Source organism: Sinocyclocheilus rhinocerous, unplaced genomic scaffold, assembly GCF_001515625.1.
Source record: "Sinocyclocheilus rhinocerous isolate Xijiao unplaced genomic scaffold, SAMN03320098_v1.1 scaffold1065, whole genome shotgun sequence".
Taxonomy (NCBI): Eukaryota; Metazoa; Chordata; class Actinopteri; order Cypriniformes; family Cyprinidae; genus Sinocyclocheilus; species Sinocyclocheilus rhinocerous.
The window spans coordinates 319014-346442 of NW_015628720.1; the positions used below are offsets into that span (position 1 = coordinate 319014).

Sequence of the window (27429 nt, forward strand, 5' to 3'; positions counted from 1 at the left end):
GATGCCAATTAAGCTTTTGTTCCAGCATCCATCATGTACAAACCTCTTCCTGATGATGTGATTGGCTGCTTTTTTTTATATTGGAAAAAAAAAGCATCAGCAAAATGTGTTTTTCCTCCTTCCATCAAAAAAGTACTGTCAGTACCACAACAAAGTTGTATCGGAAGGTAATACTACGGTATTAAATGATACCATGTCATATCCAAAACAAGGTATTACCATAGTATCATATCCAGATAACCATGGTAATACCATCATGCTTTTTTTTGCTGGCCATTTCTGTCAAGAAAGAAAACCCGAGTAATGAATCAGTACATATAAGTACTGTTGCAATTTACCATTATTTTCTCTAAAATCAGACACACACACACACACACACACACATATGGGTCAATGAAGTATAAAAGGAAGGCAAGGTCTTAGAAATACCAAAGGCCATATAAATACCGAGACGTTTATTTTGACTAAGAATGGGAAAAAGTGCAACTTAAAATGTTGTCTAAATATGGAATGATTTAAAAAAAAAAAAAAAAGGTTTACATTGAAGCACTAAAATGACTAAGTAATAATGACTAAATTACTAAGTAGAAATATATTAAAAAGACACACTTTCCTTGTAACAGACTTTGTATTCATGTTGGCTTTATATGGTTTTGAAAAATTTGTATACCATTTTTAAGAAATGTTTTAATTTATTGACTCAAAAAATCATGTGGTGTGACCATAATGGAAAAAAGTAATAAAATGTTTATTTATTTTTTTGTAGAGTTGCACCACATAAAAATGTGCTTACCTTGCCTTGTATAAATTGGCAGAGTAAGAGTTATGAGGTATGTAGGAGGCTTATTGAACATGGCACACAATCATGAGGGTCTACAGAGTCCTCTCTATCATGTCATTTCCTGTTTCTTGTTTCCTGTGGCTTTAATGTGACATTCACTATGCACTGAATGGTGAATGAGTAAGCAAGTGAGCGGTTTTGGCCGCAGCTTCTGCACAAATGTATAAATCCTAAAGCAATGTCTGACGCATGATGAATTCAGCTCAGTATCGATATGAGGTTTTGAAAAATTTGTATACCATTTTTAAGAAATGTTTTAATTTATTGACTCAAAAAATCATGTGGTGTGACCATAATGGAAAAAAGTAATAAAATTTTTATTTATTTTTTTGTAGAGTTGCACCACATAAAAATGTGCTTACCTTGCCTTGTATAAATTGGCAGAGTAAGAGTTATGAGGTATGTAGGAGGCTTATTGAACATGGCACACAATCATGAGGGTCTACAGAGTCCTCTCTATCATGTCATTTCCTGTTTCTTGTTTCCTGTGGCTTTAATGTGACATTCACTATGCACTGAATGGTGAATGAGTAAGCAAGTGAGCGGTTTTGGCCGCAGCTTCTGCACAAATGTATAAATCCTAAAGCAATGTCTGACGCATGATGAATTCAGCTCAGTATCGATATGAATGGACTTGATTACGTGCAGCATTTTCCACAGTTTTGTCATACATTTGAATATTGCGCAGTGTGAACATAACCAAAGATATTCTGGTTCCTAGATATGTTTGGGTAACTAAAACTAAAACTATTAAAAATTGTTTTCAGTAATTGAAATAAAAGCTGAAATATAATAAAATATAAATATTAGATTAATTCCTTCAACTTTGAAAGCTTAGACTATAAACTTAACTTAAAAACAATAAATAAATAAATAACTTGGAAAAATTATAAATGTTACCTGACTAACTGAAATGTTGAAATACTAAATGTATTTAATTTAAAATACAAATAAAAAAAAAGCACATATCATTATTTAAATTAAATGAAAATGAAAACTAAAACTGTAAAAATAAAGCTAATTCAAACGTTTAAAGGGGTAGTTCACCCAAAAATGAAAATTGTCACAGTTGCTGGTAGAAACTGACTTCTATAACATTTTCCCCCATACAATGAAAGCCAATGGCTACCGTCAACTGTTTGGTTACCAACATTCTTCAGTATATCTTCTTTTGTTTTCAATAGAAGAAAGAAACTCATACTGGTTTGAAACATATTGAGGAAGAGAATTTTCATTCAGTGAACTATCCCTTTATATAACATAACAACAATCTCTTCACATCCTGATGGAAATCACTGAGTTAAGTGGTCTAAATCCAAAGTTCTGGAATGAGGTTTGAAACATATTGAGGAAGAGAATTTTCATTCAGTGAACTATCCCTTTATATAACATAACATAACATAGCAACAATCTCTTCACATCCTGATGGAAATCACTGAGTTAAGTGGTCTAAATCCAAAGTTCTGGAATGAAACTCTAGATGCCGCAGTCCGATAGGTCAAACTCAGTCTGATATAATGACATCATTATCACATGGCGCAGCTGGTGGGTTGTCTCCTGTATCATCAGCCAATGAGCTCGCTGCTCAACAATCAAATAGTTGGTTAGTGCTTGCAGTTGCAGCGCACTTCAGAAACCCTCCACCTTCCCCAGCTCCACCTGTATAGATCTGCTATGGGGTGATTAATGTATGCTATGTATGGGGGTTATTTCATATGTTGTATGTGCAGCAGCAATATTTCTTACATGCTCACAGCAGCATGTTGTGGATGTATTGGCAGTAGCAGGTCTCAGTACTTGCCCTGCCACAGCAGCAGCAGCAGCGTAGCAGATCTATTCCGCTAAAACCAAACACATTAACATTGTCATGTACATTACCATGCCAATCACTCCAAGAGTTGTCATGACAGAAATTAATTTATATGTATTTATATTGTCTGTGAAAGGTGAAGGACCATAAAATGATCATCCAATCATATCCCTCGGTCTGAGGGCTACCATAGGCTGTCCTACCTGCCTGTCAATGTATGTATTTGCATACCTCCCTGCACCCTGTTCACACAGACATGATACATCATCAGCGTGTTCCGTTACGCTATTGCAGGAAGGTTTTATTATTGTATTATTATTATTGCCACACTAAATCAAATGCTTCTGTATTCGCGATGTATTTGAATGGCAGATTATTATTTATTATGTAGCCTGGACTTCACTCGCGTTCCAATATCCACGTAAAACAAAATGTTTTGCATAACATCACGGGTATTATTATTATTATTATTATTGTATTATTATGTGCTTTATTATGGGGGTCCCTATTATTTTTTTACCCTAGACTAACTTAGAAACGTAACAGTACTAGGGATGTCACAATTCTCAATATAATTTCAAACCGTTCGGTACGACATCCACGGTTCAATACGCACTTGTAAATTGCGTTTTTTCGGTTTTGCGTTTAAATAATATCCGTGTGTTTTATTTATCTCAGAATTGGCTGTGTGTGTGTCCGTGAGTTCATATGCTGAGATGAGGAAACGCCTCTCCGCTTGTATTTGAAAAAGCAACACATGCCGAGCATCTTCCCTTGTAATGACATGCAATGATAAGCCTTTCTAAACCTGTTGTCCAACAAAAGAGAACATTATAACTTGTTTTTACTTCACAACATCGAGTGTTTGAAATAGCTTACTTTTGTGATCTGATGTGGCTTCTGATCACAGAATGAGGCAGAAAATATATTCTATACTGTAATAAAGGCTATGTGATTAGAAATGGCTTACAAATATACTTAATCATTATGAAAATACCCGAGATGGCTTGAAGAACAGATAAACAATATATTGTTGCAGGCAAATGTTTATTTTCCTTACATTTCATTATTCAAAACGTTTAACGTTATATATATATTTTTTTATTCAGTTACAACAATAACGATTCCTTGATCCATATTAGGGATTTCCTGGAAGGTCATCAGTGTTACTTCTATGATGCTTATGTGGATTTTCTGCACGAGGGCGCCCTCTGGCATCCAGTATGAATGAAACGCATATTACATGTGTTTATAGCGCTCAATAATGGCCAATCCATCCTATTTTGGGTAAAAATCTGAAAAATAATACCTCTCTCAAAAGAAATGTTAAGCAGACATATAATAATCCACACTTTTTCCAGTGTACAGAGGTTTACAGGAGTTTTTTTTGTTGTTAATTTGTTGCAAAAAACACTCTGATGTGCCAAGCTATCAGAACCGAACCGAACTGAAAACTGTGGTTAAAAACCGAAGTACGTATTGAACCGTGGACTGACTGTATTGTTGCATCCCTAAACAGTACTGTAATGTTTTCTCATCAGTGAATGAGACATGAGGCAATCTGACAGTGCTGCATTCAACCCTCCACCAATCTCGTCTCTCATCCTGTCGCTGGTTAGCCTCTGGTCTGTCTGTGCTCGTTCATGTGTTTTGGAGGAGGCGTGACTTTGGAGAGTCATTTGCAGGGAGGATGGGATCTTATGCTTTCAAAGCTAGCTTGCTATTGCGAGCCTCTCCGAAATTACCTACCCTATCTTTAAGCAATAATGATGCATTATTACATAATGGAAAGCTTTCATGAACTGCAATAAAATTTCCTGCATATGGATGCATCCTCCATACTGTCCTTCCTGATTGCAATTAAGCAGCTGCTGTTAGATGCAGACTATCTCTGGGCCTGAGTAACCCACGGCTCCGGGTCTGGGGCAGTGAGTAAATGCCCATCTGTCAGGGTCGCAGGGGAACGGAGACGTACCATTCCTCATCCTCAGGTCCTGTCAGGGCCGTGGCGGTGAGGTACAGTCCCGCACGTCCGCCTGATATATGGCCACGGAGACTGAACGGATGACCTGCATCCTCCTCATTTGTACACCATGACTGTGGGGACAGGTGAGACTTAGTGGAATAGAGTGCTGTGTGTTCGCTGTCCTAAAACTGTCCCGACATCTCAGAGGTGAGGAAGACAATCAATATCGTATAGTTTGGTAATATTACTTTATCACAAAGTTGCATTGATCTACTCAAGCCAGCTATTGATTTTCACTTGTTTTTATTTTACATCGCAAGGCTTTATAGTTTCTTGGGTATCACATAACGCATAGCTTTTGAAATAGGGCTGATGATGCAACGGATGAGAATAAATCAAACTCTGTTTGTGATAATAATAATAATAATGTCAGCACACCCTCAGGTGCTGAATGCTGTACTCACACATTTGTGTCTCATTTACTAGTGTTATTATTTAATTTACGCAATTTACAGATTTCAGGCCCAGATGTAATATATGGATGCATTTTCTCAGCTGATTTGGTTGTAAATCTGTGGAAATCTAGTGCAGGATGAATTTGAACTGGAATGATATGTAATGCATTTTTATTGGTAGCTGAAAACGTTATGAAATGAAACAACATATTAATAAACAAACATGCATTGACCAAGGAAAGACTGACAGAATGTGAGCAAATATAAGTTTACATCATTTTTATCAAAAATACTTTTAATTTCTATTAGATGTAAAACAACTACTTGAGTATGATATCACTTGTGGAAAAGAAGTGCGTTTAATTGGGTTAAATGTGCACTTGTAGTGTACTTCAAATCTTAAGTTTTTTTTTTTTTTCAAACTATACTGGCAGGTAATATAATATTAATGAAATAAAAGACCACTTAAGTGTACTTTACTTATAGAGTACAGATTCATGGGTGTTTCTTAACTAATTTAAGTATACTTGTATATGATAGTAATGAAATAATTTGCAACTTAAGTGTACTTAAAAAGAGTGCACTTTCGTCATTGTTTCTTAACATACTTAGGTACACAAAGGTGTTATTCAGTATTACTTTTTAAAAAGTTTTTAAATGAACTTAATTACAATTTGATCATTATAAATGTGTAATTATAAAAACGGTTTAATTAATGATGTTTCAATTAAAGACATTAAGTATATTTTATTTTACCATAAATGCCTGTCAGTACATTCAGCAGTACACTTTAACAGTATTTCAAAGACAATAGAAGTAATTATGAAATTACATATAAAGATGTACTTAAGTCCTACTTAAGAAAAAAAGTTCAACTTGTTATATGTAATATAAATGTAAACTATAATACATTTTCATTTAATTGCAATTAACATGCACTTAGTCATGAAATCAAAAATTACAATTGTAATATTTTTACACGGTGTTAAAATATTTATTATAAATTATTCATCCGTGCACATAATTATTTTATTATTTATTATTATTTTTAATCAAAAACATTAACCTTCCCTCCCTCCTTCAATGACATCTCTTCTCTTCATAATGTAAGACTCAAAAAAGGGGTTGGACTTTACTGACTGTCCAGTGACCAGGCTTTTAGCACCCTTCGTCGGGAGTTTGATTGACAGGTGATCTGACCAATCATAACACCAAATCCGCCTTTTTGTTCGACAAACAAACCAGACAGGAGAGTAGATTAACGTCAGTAGAGTCAAACTTGAAAATGGTGTATTGACGTCCTTCTGCTGTTGAGACAACATACCATCTGCTGTTCATTCATGTGTGTTTCATGCTATAACTAGCAGGAAGAGATCGATTTACATTTGAACCGCTAGAACTGAGGCGCTACAGTGATCTGTCACTTTAAAGAGCTCCAAAAATATTTCTTTTATATTTATAGTTTGAATTTCTTTTAAAAAATGACAATTTAAAAGCTGAGACCTGCTCTGTCTTGTCTGTCGGCGCGTTGTCAGTGTCCTCTTTGACCTGCAATGTATTTTTCACTGATTGACTGTGTGTAGCTTTAGAACACAATCACCTCAGTTCAAGCAGCACGTGAACAGATAATCTCTTCCTCTTTACTACTAGTTATAGCATGAAATAAACATGAATGAACATTAGTGTTATGTTGTCTCAACCGCAGAAAACTGACAAGACACCATAGTTCACCGACGTTAATCTAACTCTCCTGTTTGGGTTGCTTGTCGGACAAAATGGCGGATTTGGCATTATGATTGGTCAGATCGCCTGTCAATCAAACTCCCAGCGACGGTTGAAATCCCGCCCTACGTTCCAGAAGCCATTTCACTCAGATATACGTCACAATAAGGAAGAAAAAACTATCGCAACTTCTGTTTCATGCTAACTTTAAAGGGATAGTTCACCATTGACTTCCATAGTATGGAAAAAAATACTATGGAAGTCAATGGGGACCAGCAACTGTTTGGTTACCAACATTCTTCAAAAAGATCTTCTTTTGTGTTCAACAGAAAAAATTTATTCATACAGGTTTGGAACAACATGAGAGTGAGTAAATTATGAAAAAATAAACAAGTAAATATGGGTGAACTATCCAAAAGTCCCAAAACTTTACATTCAATTCACACTTAAATATATTCTATAAAAAATATATAATTTCCATAATAAGTACTCTTTTTCACAAGGGATTCAAGGGACTGTATCTTTTCACACGGAAGTGTGCCTGCAGAAGAGAGCGCAATTGCAATTGAAGCGGCCATTGTGTTGAATATGATTTTGCATCATGTTATGTACCAGAATAAATAGTGAGAGAACAGATGAGAGCTGCAGCCTGGTCAAAACCTTTTGTGATTCTGTTTGTTTTTATGCCTCCAAATCTCATCTTGTAAGATGATAGACAATCAAAGATGCAGAGCAGAGTGAATTTAAGGTGTCAGTCATGATCCAGCCTGACCAGTTTCATAAAAGAGTCATAAATGCTCATTTTATCTCTTTGTTTAGGCAACAACATAAAATAGATGTTAGTATGTTGATGTTAACAACAAATTAGTGTGATTGTTTTGCGTTCATCTCTTTCACTGTGTCACGGTGACAACTTTAAAGGGATAGTTCACCATTGACTTCCATAGTATGGAAAAAATACTATGGAAGTCAATGGGGACCAGCAACTGTTTGGTTACCAACATTCTTCAAAAAGATCTTCTTTTGTGTTCAACAGAAAAAATTTATTCATACAGGTTTGGAACAACATGAGAGTGAGTAAATTATGAAAAAATAAACAAGTAAATATGGGTGAACTATCCAAAAGTCCCAAAACTTTACATTCAATTCACACTTAAATATATTCTATAAAAAATATATAATTTCCATAATAAGTACTCTTTTTCACAAGGGATTCAAGGGACTGTATCTTTTCACACGGAAGTGTGCCTGCAGAAGAGAGCGCAATTGCAATTGAAGCGGCCATTGTGTTGAATATGATTTTGCATCATGTTATGTACCAGAATAAATAGTGAGAGAACAGATGAGAGCTGCAGCCTGGTCAAAACCTTTTGTGATTCTGTTTGTTTTTATGCCTCCAAATCTCATCTTGTAAGATGATAGACAATCAAAGATGCAGAGCAGAGTGAATTTAAGGTGTCAGTCATGATCCAGCCTGACCAGTTTCATAAAAGAGTCATAAATGCTCATTTTATCTCTTTGTTTAGGCAACAACATAAAATAGATGTTAGTATGTTGATGTTAACAACAAATTAGTGTGATTGTTTTGCGTTCATCTCTTTCACTGTGTCACGGTGAATGCTGTGTTTTTATCTTTGTAAGGTGTGTTATTGTGTAATGGTTCCCAGCAGACGGTTCAAGGTACAGTGCAGCTGCAAAAAAAAAAAATAGAAAGCTCCTTACAATATATTAATTTTGATATTTTCTCGAAATGGAATCCACTGGCTGTTGCTGTGGCTTTGCAAAAATAAATCATCTGCGGTGCTGGATTTAGCCACTAATGAGGTATTGATCTGTGAGGAGCCTTAACTTTTCAGGGGGAAGTAGATGGAGAAACTGAAAGCTGAGACCTGTCTGGAGGACATGCAAACATATTCAGTGTTTTGCTGAATTAAAAGTCTTGACATTTATTTGAAATAGAAAATATTCAGGTAAATAAATACTGAAGCTGTCTGTAAAATCGAGAGAGCTGGTTGGGAATCTGAAAACGTTTGGCATGGTGACAAGAACTTGAGAGTAATTATATTGCAATCACAGATGTGAAACTTTTTTTGTTTGACAGGTTTGTCATCCCTATAACTATCCTCTGTGACGGCACGTCATCCACATATGGGAGTCTTATAGATTATTTAATGTATCTGCATAGGCAAGAGGAGATGTGGGAAGATTTGAGCATAACAGATCCCATAATGCTTGTACGTTCAGGCGTTTCCTTCAGGAGTTCTGTGGCACAGTGATGGTATTGCAACATAATACTGTGGCAATTTGGGATTTTGATATCAAGATATCACTTAGCATAATCATTATTATTACTATTAAATTGGCCATTATTAGAGTGATTTACTTTTAAACTAAAATAATCAATACTGTGGGTGAAAAAAGTTTTTGTTTATATACTATTATAATATTTGTTAATATTTTGAATGAGCTTCTTTTATGTCTTTTAATATCTTTTAAATTTTATAATTTTTTGTGCATTGCCTTTTTTTTTTGCCTTTTTAATATTTTTGTTTACTTTCAGCTTTAATAAATTTAATATTTAGCTTTAATTTATTCAGATTTATTTCAGTTAACAAAAACAATAGTTTTTAACAATAGTATTAGTGCTGTCAAACGATTAATCGCGATTAATCGCATACAAAATAAAAGTTTTTGTTTGCATAATATGTGTGTGTGTTCTGTGTATATTTATTATGCATATATAACAGTATATATTTTAAAAATATTTACATGTATTTACATGTCTATATTTATATTCTAATAATTTATATTATAAATAAATATATTTAATATATGAACATAACATATTTTTCTGAAATATATACATGCATGTGTGTGTATTTATATATACATAAATGATATACACAGTACACACACATATTATGCAACCAAAAACGTTTATTTTGGATGCGATTAATCATGATTAATCATTTGACAGCACTAGTTTGTAGATAGATAATAGTTTATAGATAGTTAACAATAACAAAAAAAAATCTTCTGGCATTTAGTTTGATTGGAGGAGACATTTGATAGAATAAAAATTAAGGAAAATTCTTTCCTTAAAAAATATTTTTTTTAACGTCATAGTTGCTGTTTTAATAAAGCAAAATGGAAATCTTCAAGAGTAAAGTGCATGTACCACATATTACTATATTCATATTTTCATAATGTACTGTATGTGCAAAAACCTATTATGATAGTATATTATGGTGCTTTTTGTTAGTTGAATCTGTGGTCTGATGAGTGATCTGAGGCAAATCAGAGAGGGCATACAACCCATTTGGCAACAAACGTGCTTGTTAATAATGTAGCTGTTCTCACTTTGTTATTGAGATCAGCGGTGAATTAATACATTGAAATTTAATGCATTTGCAAGAAATAGGAAGTAACAGCAACACCTACTAGTGTTAACGCATGTATTTTTAACTTGAGACATTATAGTAATGGCTGCTACTATTTGTCACATTTTAGCTGCATGTATTGCATCATGGCATTAATTAGCTGGATAACTCATAAAAAGGGGAAAAAAGAAATGGATGTGTCCCATTATTCATAACAAGAGTGGTCATGGGGGGTTTGAGTCCCTCAGGAAGGCAGTTATACAGTCTTTACCCTTGACATGTGTACTATTAGTTTGATTCTTCATATTCAAGATCACTGTGCTTTTCTGCTTAAACAGGGTTGGTGTTCATTTTCCTCTCTGTCCCGATGAAAATGCCTCACAAAGTCCGTCACTTGTGTTACAGTATATGTTTATTATTAGTGGGGCTTCACGCTGAGTGCTTAGTAAACCTGTACTTCCGCCCCGACTGGTCTCTCTGTGAGCCGGCTCAATCTATGCTATTTTATATGAGTTAAACAAGCGCACCTATTCATCTTTGCTCTATACGGGGGATGTTATTTCTGAACTCTGCAGGAGTCTGATCATTTCAAGACTTTGTTCTTTGATGGAGGCCAAACTCTTTGAAGCTGGTCCATGCTGAACCTCAATGAAGAAAGTTTTTTTTTTTTTTTTTTGCAATGAGAAAGTTAATGAGAGAGTTAAAGGTTGATTTGCTTCATTAAATGGTTACAAAGCATAGAGCACAATTTTTGAGGCGATAACACACATGCTGTGTTTTGTACATAATGGAAGACAATATATTAGCATGTATTATTTTTCATTTTAAGGTGTAATTTATTTAATTTTGGACTTAATTTTAATCAGAAGTGTTGATTGCGAATAATAATTTGCATTGTCTGAAAGCAGGAGTTGCATTTGTTCCCTGGTGTCATGCTTGCAATTAAATGCTATGCAATAAAGAAAAATAAAATATTAAAATAAAATTAAATATTAATTCTTTTTTTGTGTTTAAGTGGTAGCGTATGGTCCTGTTGCACATAATGGAAGACAATAATAGCACACATTAATTTTCATTTCATTAATATTTTTATTTCTGTCTATTTTGTACTCTTTTATAGGTTTGAAATAGGGCTGTGCGATTAATCGAAATCGTCATAAAATCGCGATTTGAGCTTGCGCGATTTCTAAATCGCTTTATAGCACGATTTTCCACGCCCCCCACCTCCCGCAGTATGCTATCTGAACCAATCAGAATGCAGCGCCTAAATGGAGCACGAGAACAGACTGGGTGGGCATACAAACGTAACGCCAGGTTCACACACTCCGTCTGTGGTGCGTATTTTTTCCGCGCCCATGTTAACGGATCAGAGCGTTCACACTGCATGCGATTGAGGTCCGGCAGTGTGCTCCAGGAGCGGTGCGTCTGCTGCAGCAGCCATGCTGCGATCGTTTCCGCACGGAGTCTATAGGCCCGGGTATACTTCACTCTCCGCGTTCTGTTCCGTCTCGTGCACAGCCGCGTCCGCACAGCTTTCAAAGTATACTCAACCGCGGTATACAAACTCAATGAGTGCGGACGGACGAGCTCGACACAGGCGCAAGTCTATTTCTGCTGTGCTGCACGCGCTGAATTAAAGTGACCGCGTATTATTCGCGGTAAAAATTAACATGGATTGACACGGAAATTTAGTAATTACACCATAAATGCATATAATTAAAGTCTACTGTTTCACAGTCAACAGTCAACACATGGCTTTCACACGGGATTTTTTTCTTTCTGCCATATGTCTATTCTAGAGACATTTTGTTACACTTTTACTTCGTGATTATTTTGCCTTATGTCTGTTCTAGGGACATGTTACAGCTTTTTGATAAAGCTCTAATTGGTTTTCTTTTGGAAATATGTTTCAAATTCACACTGAATGCATTAATGACTAAAGCATGTCTGTGTGTGTCAAAATCGTGATTAAAATCGAAATCGCAATATTGATCAAAGAAATCGCGATAGGTTTTTGAAATATGTTTCAAATTCACACTGAATGCATTAATGACTAAAGCATGTCTGTGTGTGTCAAAATCGTGATTAAAATCGAAATCGCAATATTGATCAAAGAAATCGCGATAGGGTTTTTTTTGTCCATATCGCACAGCCCTAGTTTGAAATCATTAAGTGAATAGTGAATTAAGTGACGTAGATGTGTCAGATTCACATTGGGCTATTATTTATAATTAAAGCTAAAACTAAAGCCATAAAAAGCATTTTTGTTACTTGAAATTTTATTTACTGAAATAAAAGGAAATACAAAAAATAAATTTATTTTATTTTAGCTAGTTACCAAGTCAGCAATTCTTGTTATTGTTAGTTGAAGTAGAAGTACTAAAATAACTAAAACTAATTACACAAAAACACAAAACTAATAAAAATTACAAAAAACACACAGAAAACTTACTTAAAATATTATAAACTTAACATTAAATCTAAATCAAACTATTAACAAAAACTATAATAGTATATCAGTGATACTAAAATAACACTGATTTCAACACGCATACTGTGATTTTTCCAGCCAATCATTATTAGCTGCAAATAATAGTTAAAAAAGGTTTAATTATTAATTGGCTAAATAATAATAGTTTGAAAGTACAAAGGAGTTGCGTTTGATAAATGACCAACATTTTTGTGTAACAAGCTATTTTTTTACGGTAGAGTTTCCAGGTTTATGGAGAAGTGATCTGACACTGAAAATGCGATTGATCCTTACTTGCTGTAAATGTGTTACCATCTGACTATAATATAAAATAAATCTATATAATATAATATAATATAATATAATATAATATAATATAAACTGTGTGTTTGGTCATTGTATTGTGAGCTTAGAATTTGTGTATTGCTCTGTACATTTATGGTTTAGGGCCACATAGTCACTTGACTTAATTTGCACATTCTGTTTACATATATAGATACACTGTAAAAATGATTGTGATTTTAACGGTAAAAGACTGTAAAAATGCTACAGTAAAAACCTGTTAAGTGGTTAACAGTAAGTTTCCATACTGTATTCGGTGAATAAATGTTATTACATTTAATGTGATTTTACAGTAAAATGCTGTTAAAAATACGGTTTTTGGAAGTGAAAAAGAAAAAGTCATTGTATAATTTACAGTGAAAAACCGTAAATTGACACTCCCAGAATTCCCTGCATGACACTTCATATTTGATGTTTTTTTTGTTGAAATAACATGTTTCTTCTTAGTTTTTTCTTATCAGTTGTGTACACTAGGTTTTAATCTTACATCTACTGTTGTTAAATTAATGTTTATTGCATTATTTCAGTATCGTGTGTCACCATGATGGGGTTTAGTGTTTGTGTGAATGACAGTGTGCACCATCTATATAGAAGTAGCTCCTAGAAAAGCTGTTTGTGATGAGCTTTGGTCCATCATGTGACTTTCTCATCAACACCAGTTTTTGGTGGTTATCAGTGCATTACAATGGTTCAAGACAGATATTAGTACTTCAATATGTTGGTTATTAACATTACATCAGTTAATGAAATACGATATTTTATTTTGAATTTAAGTTAAGTCTGTAAAACCTAAAATGTTGCTACCATATTTTTTACGGTGAAGTTCTGGCAACCACAGCTGCCGGTATTTTACCGTAAATGTCACAGATTTTTTTTTTTACAGTGTATGTTATATATAAATCTGATATGCCACTCCTGTGCTATATGCAAATGTAACTTCCCTGATAATGCTGATGTTGTGCTGCGCTTGGCTCGTAAAAACCGAAAACAAGAGGTGGCTAAAGTGGCTGTGGTGCAAAAGGCAACGGCTGTTAAACTGTAAAAAAATATTTTTTTAAGTAAATAAAACCGATTATTGGAGTATGTTTTACAAGAAAATACAATTTGTCTTTCTACTTCAAAATTTCAGATTTAATTCAATGTTACTTGCAGTTAGTTCAGTCTTTCGACTTAGAATCACATTTAATCTAAAGTTTCTTGCAGTTTCTTTGTAATTCTTTGTGAAATTTACTAGCAAATTCTGGGTGACAATAAATTTAAAGTCAAAGTGATATTGCTTCGGCGATGTGGTGCAAAAGACAATGGCTGTTAAACTGTAAAACATGAATTTTTGAAGATTATTGGAGCATGTTGTGAAACAAAAAAAATACTAGTTCAGTCTTTCTACTTAGAATCACATTTAATTTAAAGTTTCTTGCCGTTTCTTTGTAATTTTATTTGTGAAATTTACTAGCAAATTCTGAGTGACAATAAATTTAAAGTCAGACATAAATGGCTTCATTGATTGTCGTGTAAAAGGCAACGGCTGTTAAACTGTACAAAAAATGTTTTTTTTTTTAAAGTAAATAAAACAAAGAAACTTTCGTCCATCATAAAAAAATTCGGATCAGGTTCGATTTTCTGCGTTTTCGCATCCGTAGCAAGCATTTTGATAGGAAAGGATGACGAATACGAAAAAACGGAAAAACGCATACAAAATTTTCGGACTCCGTGTGCAAGGACCTTAAAAGTTTTCCATTTGGGAGGACTAAAGTTTGCAAATGTGGCCTGAACATTCAGATGCATTTACACTTGAAATGAAGGGTTTCATGGCTCTCTCTCACTCTTCTTCATGGCAGGACTAGTAACAGCATCATCATGTGTAATATCTGCTGGAGGCATGAAGGCCAGGACTAGGATGAATGGGTTTACCGTGGGCTTTTCTAATGTGGGCGAGCCACATCTTTGCTGTCTGGCAGCCACTGTACAGCTGAAGATTGACTTCCAGGATTGCCATTTAGGCGTCCTCCACTACCGAAGGCTTTCATCTGCTCTCAGACAGGCTCTTCTCCAGGATTCCTGCGTGTAATTGAGCACTGGCTTGTTTACCACATGAAAAGCGTATCGCGTTGGCCTCTAATGCATCTCAGAGCATTATCACTCAGTCACAGTGTTGTTCTATTAGCGGAGATTCAGGAGGAAAGTGTATTTCGTTTCTGCGCTCTTGTGGCTTGTACAGTTTCAGTCTCTCTGTCCGTGTTTTTCCAGATCGCTCGCTATGACGTCAGACAGCTGAGCTCACTGAGATTTAGCACGCTAGGATAGACTCCTCTTTACAGTCACTCGTATGGCATGGGTCATGTGATTTCCAGCACCCCTGGTTGAATGATGGGAATGCAATCATATGATGTGACAATTATTGTCCGGTGAAATATGCCCATCCTTACATATCTACGTTAGATTTCCATGATAATACAGAAGTAAATGCATCCTGCATATTAAGAAGTGCTTGCCGACACCCTTCTTGATAGACAAGATGTTTGATTTGATATTCTGTTTTGATCTGGATTTCTTTAGCCATTAAAGATTTCCTAGAGCAGGTGAATCTTATCATGTGGGTCAAATTTCATAAAAAAAAATGAATTGAATTAAACATGTGTGTGTATTTATATATAGATATATTATTACATATATTATGTAAACAATTTTTTTATTTTGGATGCGATTAATCACGATTAATCGTTTGACAGACTTATTTTATAAGAAATATACTTATTTTAGTTTAAGTAATAGTAATTTAGTAATTTTGTCAGTTGTTTTTGTCAATTTTGGTGTTTCTATGTAGTTTTTTTTTTTTCAGTTTTAGTAATTTTAGTACTTCCACTTACCAATTAGAAATGTATGGAAGCCTGTTTCCTCCACTGAATAAATAATGAAAAGGCAATTATGACTTTCTGACTTTTTATTTCGCAATTGTGAGATATAATCATGCAAATCAGATAAATAAAGAGAAACAAAGTGTTTATATTTTGCTAACTTGACTTTATTTCTCAGATTTGCGAGTTTATATCATGCAATTCCGACTTTATAACTTGAAATTGTGGGTTTATATCTCGCAACTCTGAGAAAAAAAACTCAGAATTGTGAGAAAGTCACCATTACCTTTTTTATTTTTTTTTATAGAAATGGCAACTGACTGAAATAAGTTTAAGTATAAATATAAATATTAGATGTTTTTCATCTACTATTTTATTTCATTTCAGCTCCATTTTAATTAATTAAATTAATTAATTAATTAATTAATTGCAGTTTTAAATTAAATTTCCGTTAATTCAATTCAATTAATAGTTATAAATAAATCAGTTATTTTTAATTTGTTTCAGTTATCAATAATAGCGCTGTTCACAATGCACCATAAATCAATCAAATAAATAGATAAATAATAATTTCTTTGATGTTTTCTGTGATGAATATAGTCACGTGTTTACAGAGAGATTTACCCTAGAAAGAGTAAGCAGCTATTTCAGCCTTGACGTTTGTTCCTTCAGTCATTTGAAAGCATGGTTTGCCCACAAAGCTGTTTTTAAAGTCTGGATTCACCCTAGTCACAATCAGCTGTCTTTTCTCTTAACACAGAGTATTTGAAGTTAGCACTTTTAGCTTTCTTTCTCCGAGCAATGACCCTATTCCTGAATGAATCCGTTGTGAGTTCACTCTGTGTCTGTTTTGGGCTGGATCTTGTGTTGGTCATCCAGTGTCTGTGCTGACGGTTATTGGTTGGTTGGTGTGGTGTGTTTCGTTTGGCGTCAGCACTTTGGCATTGCTGTGTGATGAGCTCTGGTGTCACTGATTCCCATGACTCATTGAGGTGGTCATCCAGCAGAATGAGCAGAGACGTGCGGTCAGATCTCTGCTGACAAGGCAGGCTTTTATTTTTCTTAGATGTCGGATGGAAATGGGTTTGGTGACGTAGTGCTCATTAAGTGCCATTGCACGTGTATGTGTCAGTGCATGTGAGGAGAGTAAGCTGGAAAGTCCATCTCAGTATTTTTTCAAGGCTTTCGCTAAAATTTAATAACAGTTTATTTATGTATTTGCTTTGAAAAAGCCATGTTGCCAAGTAAATGTAAATTTGCATATGCATATGTTGTTCTAAAACATTTGAATAGGGATGCAGCAATATTAAAATTCTGGCTGATACAATAAGCAGACTATAATTTAAAATGTTTAAAGCAAGATGAAATATTCCGTCAAAATCTAGTGTAAAATAATAAAAATGTGTTTTTTACAATAAACGGAGGAAATTGTAATAAAAAATATAAATGCTAAAAATTGCATGTTTTTTATTTATATGCAATTTTAAGTATTTATATTTTTAATTATAATTTCCTCCATTTTTTATAGACTTAAGACTTTTTTATATATTTGGGGATGCAGCAATAAAATGGGTGATATTTAGGCATCACAAAATTATATACAGTAATATACAGTATGAAAAATGGATATTCATTTAGAAGTTCTAAGTGTTATTAAATTATTATAAATTTTTCCGTTAGATGACAGAAAAGGTTATCGGTATGTAAAAATAATAATTTTAAAAAATCTGTGAAATTTACGGTAAATCACCATTAAATATACGATGGCCACATTTTCCGTTTTTTTTTAGACTGATCTTAAATTTACAGTAAAAAGTGTATATATTTCATTACCTAAAATAATGTTAATATACCAAATTACTAAAGTTATTATTATTATTTTTTAACCAGACAGCAACCTTAAAACACAATTAAAATTGAGATCATTACAGTTTTCTACTGTATACAGTGAACTTACTGTTAACCAATTATCAGGATTTTACTGTAGCATTTAAAAAAAAAAAAAAGACCATTAACATTATGATCATTTTTTTTACAACGTAGGATAAATGAACACATGTCTTTATTGAGATGTCATTGCAGGCTGCAGACAAAAAAAAGATGCAGTGCGACTAGTGTAGTCTGATTCACAAGCAAATGAGTCTTCAGAGCCTGCTCTCGAACCAAATGATTGAGTCAGTGTTGTTATTAACTAAAACCATTAAAAAAAAAAAACGAAATAAAGTAAAATATAAATATTAGATGAAAATGTAAACTAATGCAGAAAATGTACACTAAAATGACTTAAATGAAAATTTGTGAACTAAATAAGTTAAAGGACTAAAATGACTCCAATTAAAATAGCAATGAAAAAAATCTATATCAAAAAATAAAGAACAAAAGTCAAAGTAATAAAAATGACAAAAGCACAAAACAAAATGACCGCAGATTTAAAATAAAATTAATATTAAATATTAAAATTAAAAACTAACTCAAAATATTAATGATTAGGCTACTTTAATAGTGTGTAAATAATGCTAAAATTACTCTCAAGAGTGCTTCATTTAATGTTCTCTCTAAGTTACTCATTTACAATATTTGTAATAATTTAATGTAATACATTTTTGATTATATTTCAGTCAAAAAAGAAAACATTAAATGCTAATTTTAAACATTAAAATATTGCCAAAATAGTCGAGTGTAACATTGAAACAGACATTTTCTGTACAAGCTGCCTTTAAACAGCACAGTACAAAAATATGCATTGTGATAGCGCTATACAAATAAACTTGACTTGAACTAAATTGAATTTATATAGTGTATGTGGCAGATTCACCATATATAAACCTTCCGAAGGTCATGACCTTTTTTTTTTACATTAAAAAAACATGTTTCTGAGATGGTTACTTAGAACATGCAGTGTAAGGAGGTCATGTGACATATATTATTGTTTGAAAGGTTAAAGCATGTAGAATACCATGTCACATAGGCTACTATTTTCAAAGGAATTAGGAAGTACACAATGCGCAGTGTGCAGAGTATGCATTAAACGTCTAGTTCCTCCTCGAAGTGGTTTATTACAGGCGTTACAGGCCAGTGTTCGAGTCAGAAGTTGTCGGAAAGCTCAAACAAACAGAACTGTGTTTTGAAAGCAGCACAGTGTCACAGTGTTTACACTCGTCAGAAGGTCAACCTACGCATGCTTTACTTACAGCCAGAATATTGCAGACTTCACCAATAAATCCAAAGATTGGTGAAGCTTCAACTCAGTTTAAGATATACTCTTATTGGTTAATAACTATTGCAAAATGTATGTTGTTTGTAATGATCTGAAATTCTCCAGCCTTTGAGCTGATCTACAGTTACAACCTATATTGGTTAATGATTGAGCTGTACATGATGCATGACATTACTTTCTGTTTCTGCTCTATACTTGCTACTGCCCACGGAGGGTGTGTGCGTGTGTGCGTGTGAGTGTGTGTGTGTGTGTGTGTGTGTGTGCGTGCGTGTGTGTGTGCGCGATGTACAGACAATTGTTCCTTAGGCAGCTCTGTCCTCTCTATACACTAGCATGCAAATTACTTCAGACCCTGCAACCAGTATGTGTTATTTTAGTATAATTAATATAATATTACATTATATTATTAATATTTCCATTTTATTTTTAATAATTTATTAATTCAGCTTATTTCAAGTTTTAATTAGATTTTTTAAATATAATTTTTTATTTGATTTCAGCTTTATTTTAGTTACTGAAAATGATATTAACTTTAGCTTTAGTTGGTAATAAACATGTTGCCTGTATTGTATATCATCAACAGGATATGATGTCACACACCAGGGCTGCTAATAAAAATAAAATATATATTCAAAAGGTTACCAAAATACCATCCACTCCGCTTTCCACTAAATGAAAAATTAATTACTTAACCTTTCCTCTATAAAAATGGAAAATATTAATTTATTAAAACAATACAATTCATACATACATGGGGCCCTATGAAATCCATTTTATTTTTTCCAAAATTCAATTTTTTCCCCCCCAAATTCATTTTTTTTCCCCGTTTTAATTTTCGTGGACTCCATTTTTTCTTTACTCTTTTAATATATAAAAATTTCAATATATACAATCTCGCATCAATCTATTAAAAGTTTAACAAAAATTACATGTTTAGGGCCCTATGAAATGTTTTATTTTTTCCCACCATATGTTTAGTGTTAACAAATTCTTTGTTTTAGCATGTCTAATTATTTTAATGCAAAAAAAAAAACCCCAACCTAATTTATTAAAATTAATTCTTAAAATAGCCTTTTGAGATGGTTTTCCCTCTCAGAAATTCTGTGTTGTGTATTTAGATTTTTCTGGTTGTCAAATGAAAGCATAAAACATTAATTTCATTTATCTTTTAATTACTGAAAATTAAATAAACTTTACTTTTTAAATTAAAACATGGAAGAAATATTGTGTGATTATTACTTAAAAAATAAGTTTAATAATTTTAGTAGTAGTAGTACAATAGTAACAATATTCATATATTTCTGGCACAATGTCTTCAAGTCAAACCGAACTTTTATTTTGACAGGTTGCCGTGAATACCTTTACATTTCTGTGTGTATATGTTATGACACTAGTTTTACTCAAATGAATGGTGAAATGCTCATGAAGTGACTCTCAGAAGAATTTTGGAGATGTTCTTCTTGTATTTCTGTCCTCATTTAGTGAGACAACAGATGCTGACATCGCCACGTGTGTAGTAAATTAAACTGCGCATCTGCGCCATTCATTCACACAGAGAAAATGCAGGATTCATATTTAAATAGTACACTGAACAAAATTATAAATGCAACACTTTTGTTTTTGCCCCCATTTTTCATGAGCTGAACTCAAAGATCTAAGACTTTTTCTTTGTACACAAAAGGCCTATTTCTCTCAAATATTGTTCACAAATCTGTCTAAATCTGTGTTAGTGAGCACTTCTCCTTTGCCGAGATAATCCATCCACCTCACAGGTGCTGATTAGACAGCATGATTATTGCAAAGGTGTGCCTTAGGCTGGCCACAATAAAAGACCACTCTAAAATGTGCAGTTTTACTGTATGATAATTTTGTTCAGTGTATATATGTATGAGCTCGATACCATAGAGCCCCCCCCACATAACAAATTCCAATTTAACCCCTGATGTTAACTAATGCAGTTAACTAATGTGACCTTATTATAAAGTGTCACCACTATTTTAACATTTTAAGCAAGTATGTATTCAAGATGCAAGGAAATATGTTATTACATTTGACTTTATGGTTACACCACATGACAGTTTTGGAGTCATTAAATTGAAACTTTTCATTAAACTTTGGTATAACCGTTTTCCAAAACTATACAAAACCGACATGAATACAAAGAGTACTTGACAAAGAACTTGTCACATGTGTTTTGAACTTTTTTTTCTTCTTCATAAAGGACACTTTTGACCCATTGACCTCTACATCATTGACTCAATAAACAAAACTCCCTAGCAATTGCACAGAAACAAATGCGCTGACAGAACACCTTTGCATTGTGGGATCGACTTCTGTGTGGGAATATATACCTGTTTAGTTTGATAAATGATATCTGTACTCTGACATATATACATGTGACATGTGACCCTGGACCACAAAACAATCATAAGGGTCCATTTTTTGAAATTGAGATTTATACATCTGAATAAATAAGCTTTCCATTGATGTATGGTTTGTTAGGATAGGACAATATTTGGCTGAGATACAACTTTTTGATAATCTGGAATCTGAGGGTGCAAAAAAATCGAAATATTGGGAAAATCGCCTTTAAAGTAAAATTGTCCAAATGAAGTTCTTAGCAATGCATATTACTGATCAAAAATTAAGTTTCGTTATATTTATGGTAGGAAGTTTACAATATATCTTCATGGAACATGATCTTTACTTAATATCCTAATGATTTTTGGCATAAAAGAAAAATCGATAATTTTGACCCATACAATGTTTTGTTGGCTGTTGCTATAAATATACCCGTGCTGCTTATGACTGGTTTTGTGTTGCAGGGTCACATATATACTGTAAATGGCAGTTGGTTGACTGTTGTGTGTGTGTTTGCACAGAGAAACCGGTGAACGCAGACCAGCAGGAGCGGACTCTTCTGAAAGGCGTGTTCAGCGTCAGGAAGGGAAAGACGCAGCTCCATAAATGGGCCGAGCGGCAGGTCATCCTGTGCGGGACGAGTCTCATCGTTGCCTCTGTCAAGGACAGCCTGACCGGCAAGATGCACATACTACCCCTGGTCGGGGGGAAGGTAGGGGTCCACAGACACCCACCCACACACACACGCGCGCCCCGGGCTCCAGGAACAGATAACAGAGAGCAGATGCATCAACACAGCTGTGAGTGAATGAGGATGAGGAAGGAAGGGAGGGAGACACACGACAATCAGACCTTTCTCTCCAGTGTGTGTTAAAGGAACATTCTGGGTTGTTTTCCACTTTATGTCTGTGGACAGTATGTGTGGCATGCTGTCGATTACCCCACACAATACTTCCAGCTCCGAATCATTTCAGCTTCAGTCTGTTGTAATACACTTCAAGTGGACGTCTGGCAGTCGAGCACTTGCATGAATTCTTCAGTTTAAAAAGTTGTGACGGAGAAAGGAAATGCACTTGCATATAAGCTGAAAAAAGCACTATATTACATTTAATTTTAATTTTAATTAACATGAAATCAAGTTTCAAAGCATATTACATTTAGTTCACACTTAAAGGAATAGTTCACCCAAAAATGAACATTTTTACTCGCCCTCAGTTCATCCAAGATGGAGATGAGTTTGTTTCTTCATCAGATTTGGAGAAATGTAGCATTGCATCACTTGCTCACCATTGGATCCTCTGCAGTGAATGGGTGCCGTCAGAATGAGAGTCCAAACAGCTGATAAAAACATCACAGTAATCCACAAGTAATCCACACCACTCCAGTCCATCAGTTAATGTCTTGTGAAGTGAAAAGCTGCATGTTTGTAAGAAACAAATCCATGTTTCTTAAGCTAGAGAACATGCTAGTTTCGCAAGATCCAAGCTTTGTTTACAGCAAAGGAAAACCAGTCTCCTCTTGGCTAATATCGAAATCCTCCATTTTTCTTTCCAAATCCTTGGTTTGTATTTCTAGTTCGTGACCGGTGTTTTGTTTTCGTCACTTCTCACCGGAGCTTATGCTACATCTACGTCCTACGTCATCCGCTGGAACGCCACTCTCTCGTGAACGTGCTTACCACAGTTAGCGGAAGCTAGAGATTACGGTTTATAAAGTTTTAAATATGGATATTTTTCTTACACAAACGCATCGCTTCAGAAGGCCTTTATTAAGCTCCTGGAGCCGTGTGGAACACTTTTTATGATGTATGGATGCGTCCATACAATGTATTGTTGGCTATTGCTACAAATATACCCCAGCGACTTAAGACTGGTTTTGTGCTCCAGGGTCACATTTTATGGACTCCTATTGTAGTCAGAATCAATGGTTTAAAATGAAAATTAAAACATCTTAATGATGGATTTGTTTCTTACAAACACTCAGCTTTTCACTTCACAAGAAGTTAATTGATGGACTGGAGTCGTGTGGATTACTTAATTCCTTTAAGTATATTTTTGAAAGCATATGATTTCCATAATATCTGAGGCAGAATAGCTGCTTCTGAGGAAGAACTAAACGTTTTTTCAAAGCATGTAGTGTCTCCATTACCAACAGTTGACAGGTGAAACCTTGCTTTCTTGGCTCAGGTGGAGGAGGTGAAGCGGAGGCAGCACTGTCTGATGTTCAGCTCCGCCGGACCGCAGGCTCAGACCTACTACGTTAACTTTGACACGCTGACCGACTACCAGCGCTGGCAGCGGCAGGCTTCTAAAGTGAGTGAATGTGCTTCATCTAATCTAGACATGCATTAAGATTTCATTAGCAGGCCCACAGTGATTCAACAGCCGATCAGTGTTTTCTCTTCTTTCAGTTTTGCAATAAAAAACCCCTCACAGACTGTACGTGTTTGTATTTTCCGTCCCCGCCGCCTGCAGTGAACAGCTTTGCTGAAACGGCTGTCTGTATTGAACACGCACATTTATTGTCCTGAACTTGTATGTTTGCTTTTATGTTTGGTTTCTCTGTGCTCGGTTGGTCCTCATTTGTCTTAATCACCTAATTAATTGGCATTCCAAACTCCGGCTGCGTCTCTGGAGTCTAATGAGGTCTGACCATCTCTGGAGAGCACCGAGAGCGGCCCAACGCCAGAACCGTCTTGAATAATGCAAAACGCATTCTGCACAATTGTGTGCGAGGGTGATCCTGCGGTAAAGGGCTGTTTGAGGTGGCATGATAGATGAGAAAGAGAGCGTTTGTGTGTGTTTTGTGTGTCTAATGTGCGTCGCTACAGCCGTTGTGCTGTGAGCTCTGATCGACTCCATAATAAAAGAGCCTTTCAATTCAGTTCAAGTCATTGTTGGCTAAAACTAAAATGATTAAAAATCATTTTTCTCAATTGAAATATAGCTGAAATAAAACCTAAATATTAGATGGAAAAACCTAAACCTAAAACCTAAGTTTGAGTTGAGTTTAAGCTGAAGCTGAAATAAAAATAAAGGTGAATAAAATATATTTTTTAAAAATAAACAAATATAGTAAACGCATAACAAAATTGCTAAAACTGAAAATATAAAAATAAAAGCTAAATCAAAACATTAATAAATATTATAATAGTATATAAATAATACTGAAATAACAGTGGTACAAGTCAGACATTTAGGGGTCGGAGGCAATTATTATTGTTTATTTTATTTTTTTATATTGTACCATGTGCAAAAGTTATGATAACAAAAGTTATGATTTAGTAACTGTGAAAATGTCAAGTGGCGTGACTATTAAGTAAAACATTAATAACATTTTCCCTGAATATATTTTCAAAAGTAAAAATATTGTTATTATTATTATTTACAAATATTATGCATTTTTAGAGTTTGTTTATGGTAATATTAGTAATATTTTAAAGCAGAGTTGATTTGTAAAAAATATTTTTTATTTTTTATAAGTAAAGTTGCTTTCCTACTTTAACCCTTTTTTATAAATAATAAATAAAATGAATAAAGATTATGCTAAACTGCTTCTGTATCATATTAAGACTTTATTTCATTATAATCCTAAGGCATTTTGACTGAATGATGATGTCACCACAATGATTTTTGCAGCTTAAAAATCTGATTGGATGGAACCACATTTTAATGTAGCTGATAAATAAACTCTACACTGTAAAAAAAATTCCGTAAAATTTTCCGTATTTAAAAAATACGGTAGCAACGTTTTAGGTTTTACGGTTTTAACTTAAATTTACAGTTAAATACCGTAATTTCATTAACTGATATAATGTTAATATACCAACCTATTTAAGTACTGAAATCTGTTTTGTACCTTTGTAATACACTGATAACCACCAAATGCAGGTGGTGATGAGAAAGTCACATGATGAACCAAAGCCCATCACAAGCAGCTTTTAAATACTAACATATATAGAAGGTCATTCACACAAACGCTAAACACCATCATGGTAACACACATGAAACTGAAATAATGCAAAAAACATTACGGTTTTAACTTACATTTACAGTTAAATACTGTAATTTCATTAACTGATATAATGTTAATATACCAACCTATTGAAGTACTGAAATCTGTTTTGTACCTTTGTAATACACTGATAACCACCAAATGCAGGTGGTGATGAGAAAGTCACATGATGAACCAAGGCCTATCACAAGCAGCTTTTAAATAATAACATATATAGAAGGTGCACAGTGTCATTCACACAAACACTAAACACCATCATGGTAAGACACATGAAACTGAAATAATGCAATAAACATTTATTTAACAACATTAGGTGTAACACACAACCCTAATATACAAAACTGATAAGAAAAAACTAAGAAGAAACCGTTATTTCAACAAAAAAACATCAAATTTGAATGTAATGCAGGGAATTCTGGGAATGTCAATTTACGGTTATTCCCTGTAAATTATACGGTCTTTTTCACTTCCAAAAACGGTATACTACCGTAAAATTTATGTCCAATACATGTAATGTCCAATACAGTTTTTCACCGTATATAGTAGGGGAATTTACCGTTAACCATTTAACAGGTTTTTACTGTAGCATTTATACAGTCTTTTACCGTTAAATTCACGGTCATTTTGGTGAACAAAAGATTGTAATTCGTATTAAAAACCTGACATGAAATAACAGTCAGAAAATGGTTTATTGGACTAACTAACTAAATAAACAAATAAATAAATACATGTTTGCATAACATTGGTTGTCTTTTACCATTGGTCCACCATTTAATTCAAGCAATAAAGCATTGAAGCCAAGGCCTTGCAGTACACTGATTTTCCCATGGTTAGGCTTTGCGTCATGCATAACCTTATTTTGATATCAGCCGTATCGCAGCATATGGGTGTGTAAAGAGCGGGATGTTGATGAGCTGTGTGTTTTGTAGGTGGTGTCTCAGACTATCAGTCTGGTGGATTTGTCCTGCTACAGTCTGGAGGAAGTGCCTGAGTATCTCTTCTACTGCCAGGACGTCACACACCTCAACCTGCGCCACAACTTCATGAGTCTGGACGGCCCTGGAGGACTCATCAACTTCAGCAGGTGAATTCAGCATTAGATACAATCTTTATGCTTATTATATTACTGTTCAGTGGGGCTTCGTGATGGTTTGTCTGCTGTATGTCAATTGTGCACAGAAAGACAGCGAACTGAGCTAATGTATTCCTGCTAGGTGCACTTTAGAAAAACCTTTCTTAAATGCTCTTTGCATAATCACAAACTTAGTTTCCACTGGGATGTGGTGTCTCGCTGCGCTGCTGTGCACACAGACTCCGTGTAAATGGTAGAAGAGCTATTTATTCTGTGCATGCACTTATGTCAATGACAGCCGCTTCTGTGCAAACACAAGCAATAAGAGCATCACTAAATGGGAGCATACTGAAGAGATGATGCTATCACACGTTAATCATCAACTATGTTTAGTGGTGTTTAAAATGGTACGGTTATCTTTAGATGACGACGCAGCAATAAACATGTGTATTTCTCAATACAAAAGAAACGCCTAGGTCATGTTTCACCCCAAAATTAAGAGAACAAAAATTTATAAGAAGCCTAAATTGTTTACCACAGTTATGTGTAAATAAAGTGATGCAGAGTGATGTAATTGACAGTTTAAATTATATCTATTTTTTTGTGTTTCAATAGACGGTGAGCATTAACTGGGTAGTGGGGAGGCTTTTAAAGTTGGCATGAAATGGGAATTGTGATTTTTCTTCCTTGGTGAAATGGCTTCTCGATCGAGAAATTGTTACTTGAAAATAAATGTTTACTGAAATGAAATATAAAAAACATAAAGTTGTCTTATTTTTCATTTTTGTTTATCTTAAAGCACTAAAGTAACTAAAACTAAATAAACTTAAACTAATAAATAAAATAACTCGATATACATATTTAAAAAAATGACAAACAAAAGAAAATGGTTGGAGCTTTAAAATTTAAGTGAAAATATTAAAA

At 34.2% G+C, this 27429-nt stretch overlaps 1 protein-coding gene across 1 annotated transcript in view; it reads left to right on the forward strand.

Moving 5' to 3' along the window:
* The window catches only part of LOC107738356 (PH domain leucine-rich repeat-containing protein phosphatase 2-like), a 78195-nt gene that overhangs the window by 21280 nt on the left and 29486 nt on the right, over window positions 1–27429 (forward strand). Inside the window, exons 4-6 of the mRNA XM_016550103.1 lie at window positions 21941–22131; window positions 23606–23731; window positions 26363–26517. Of these exons, the coding sequence (XP_016405589.1) occupies window positions 21941–22131; window positions 23606–23731; window positions 26363–26517 (472 nt within the window). The remainder of the gene's footprint in view (window positions 1–21940; window positions 22132–23605; window positions 23732–26362; window positions 26518–27429) is intronic.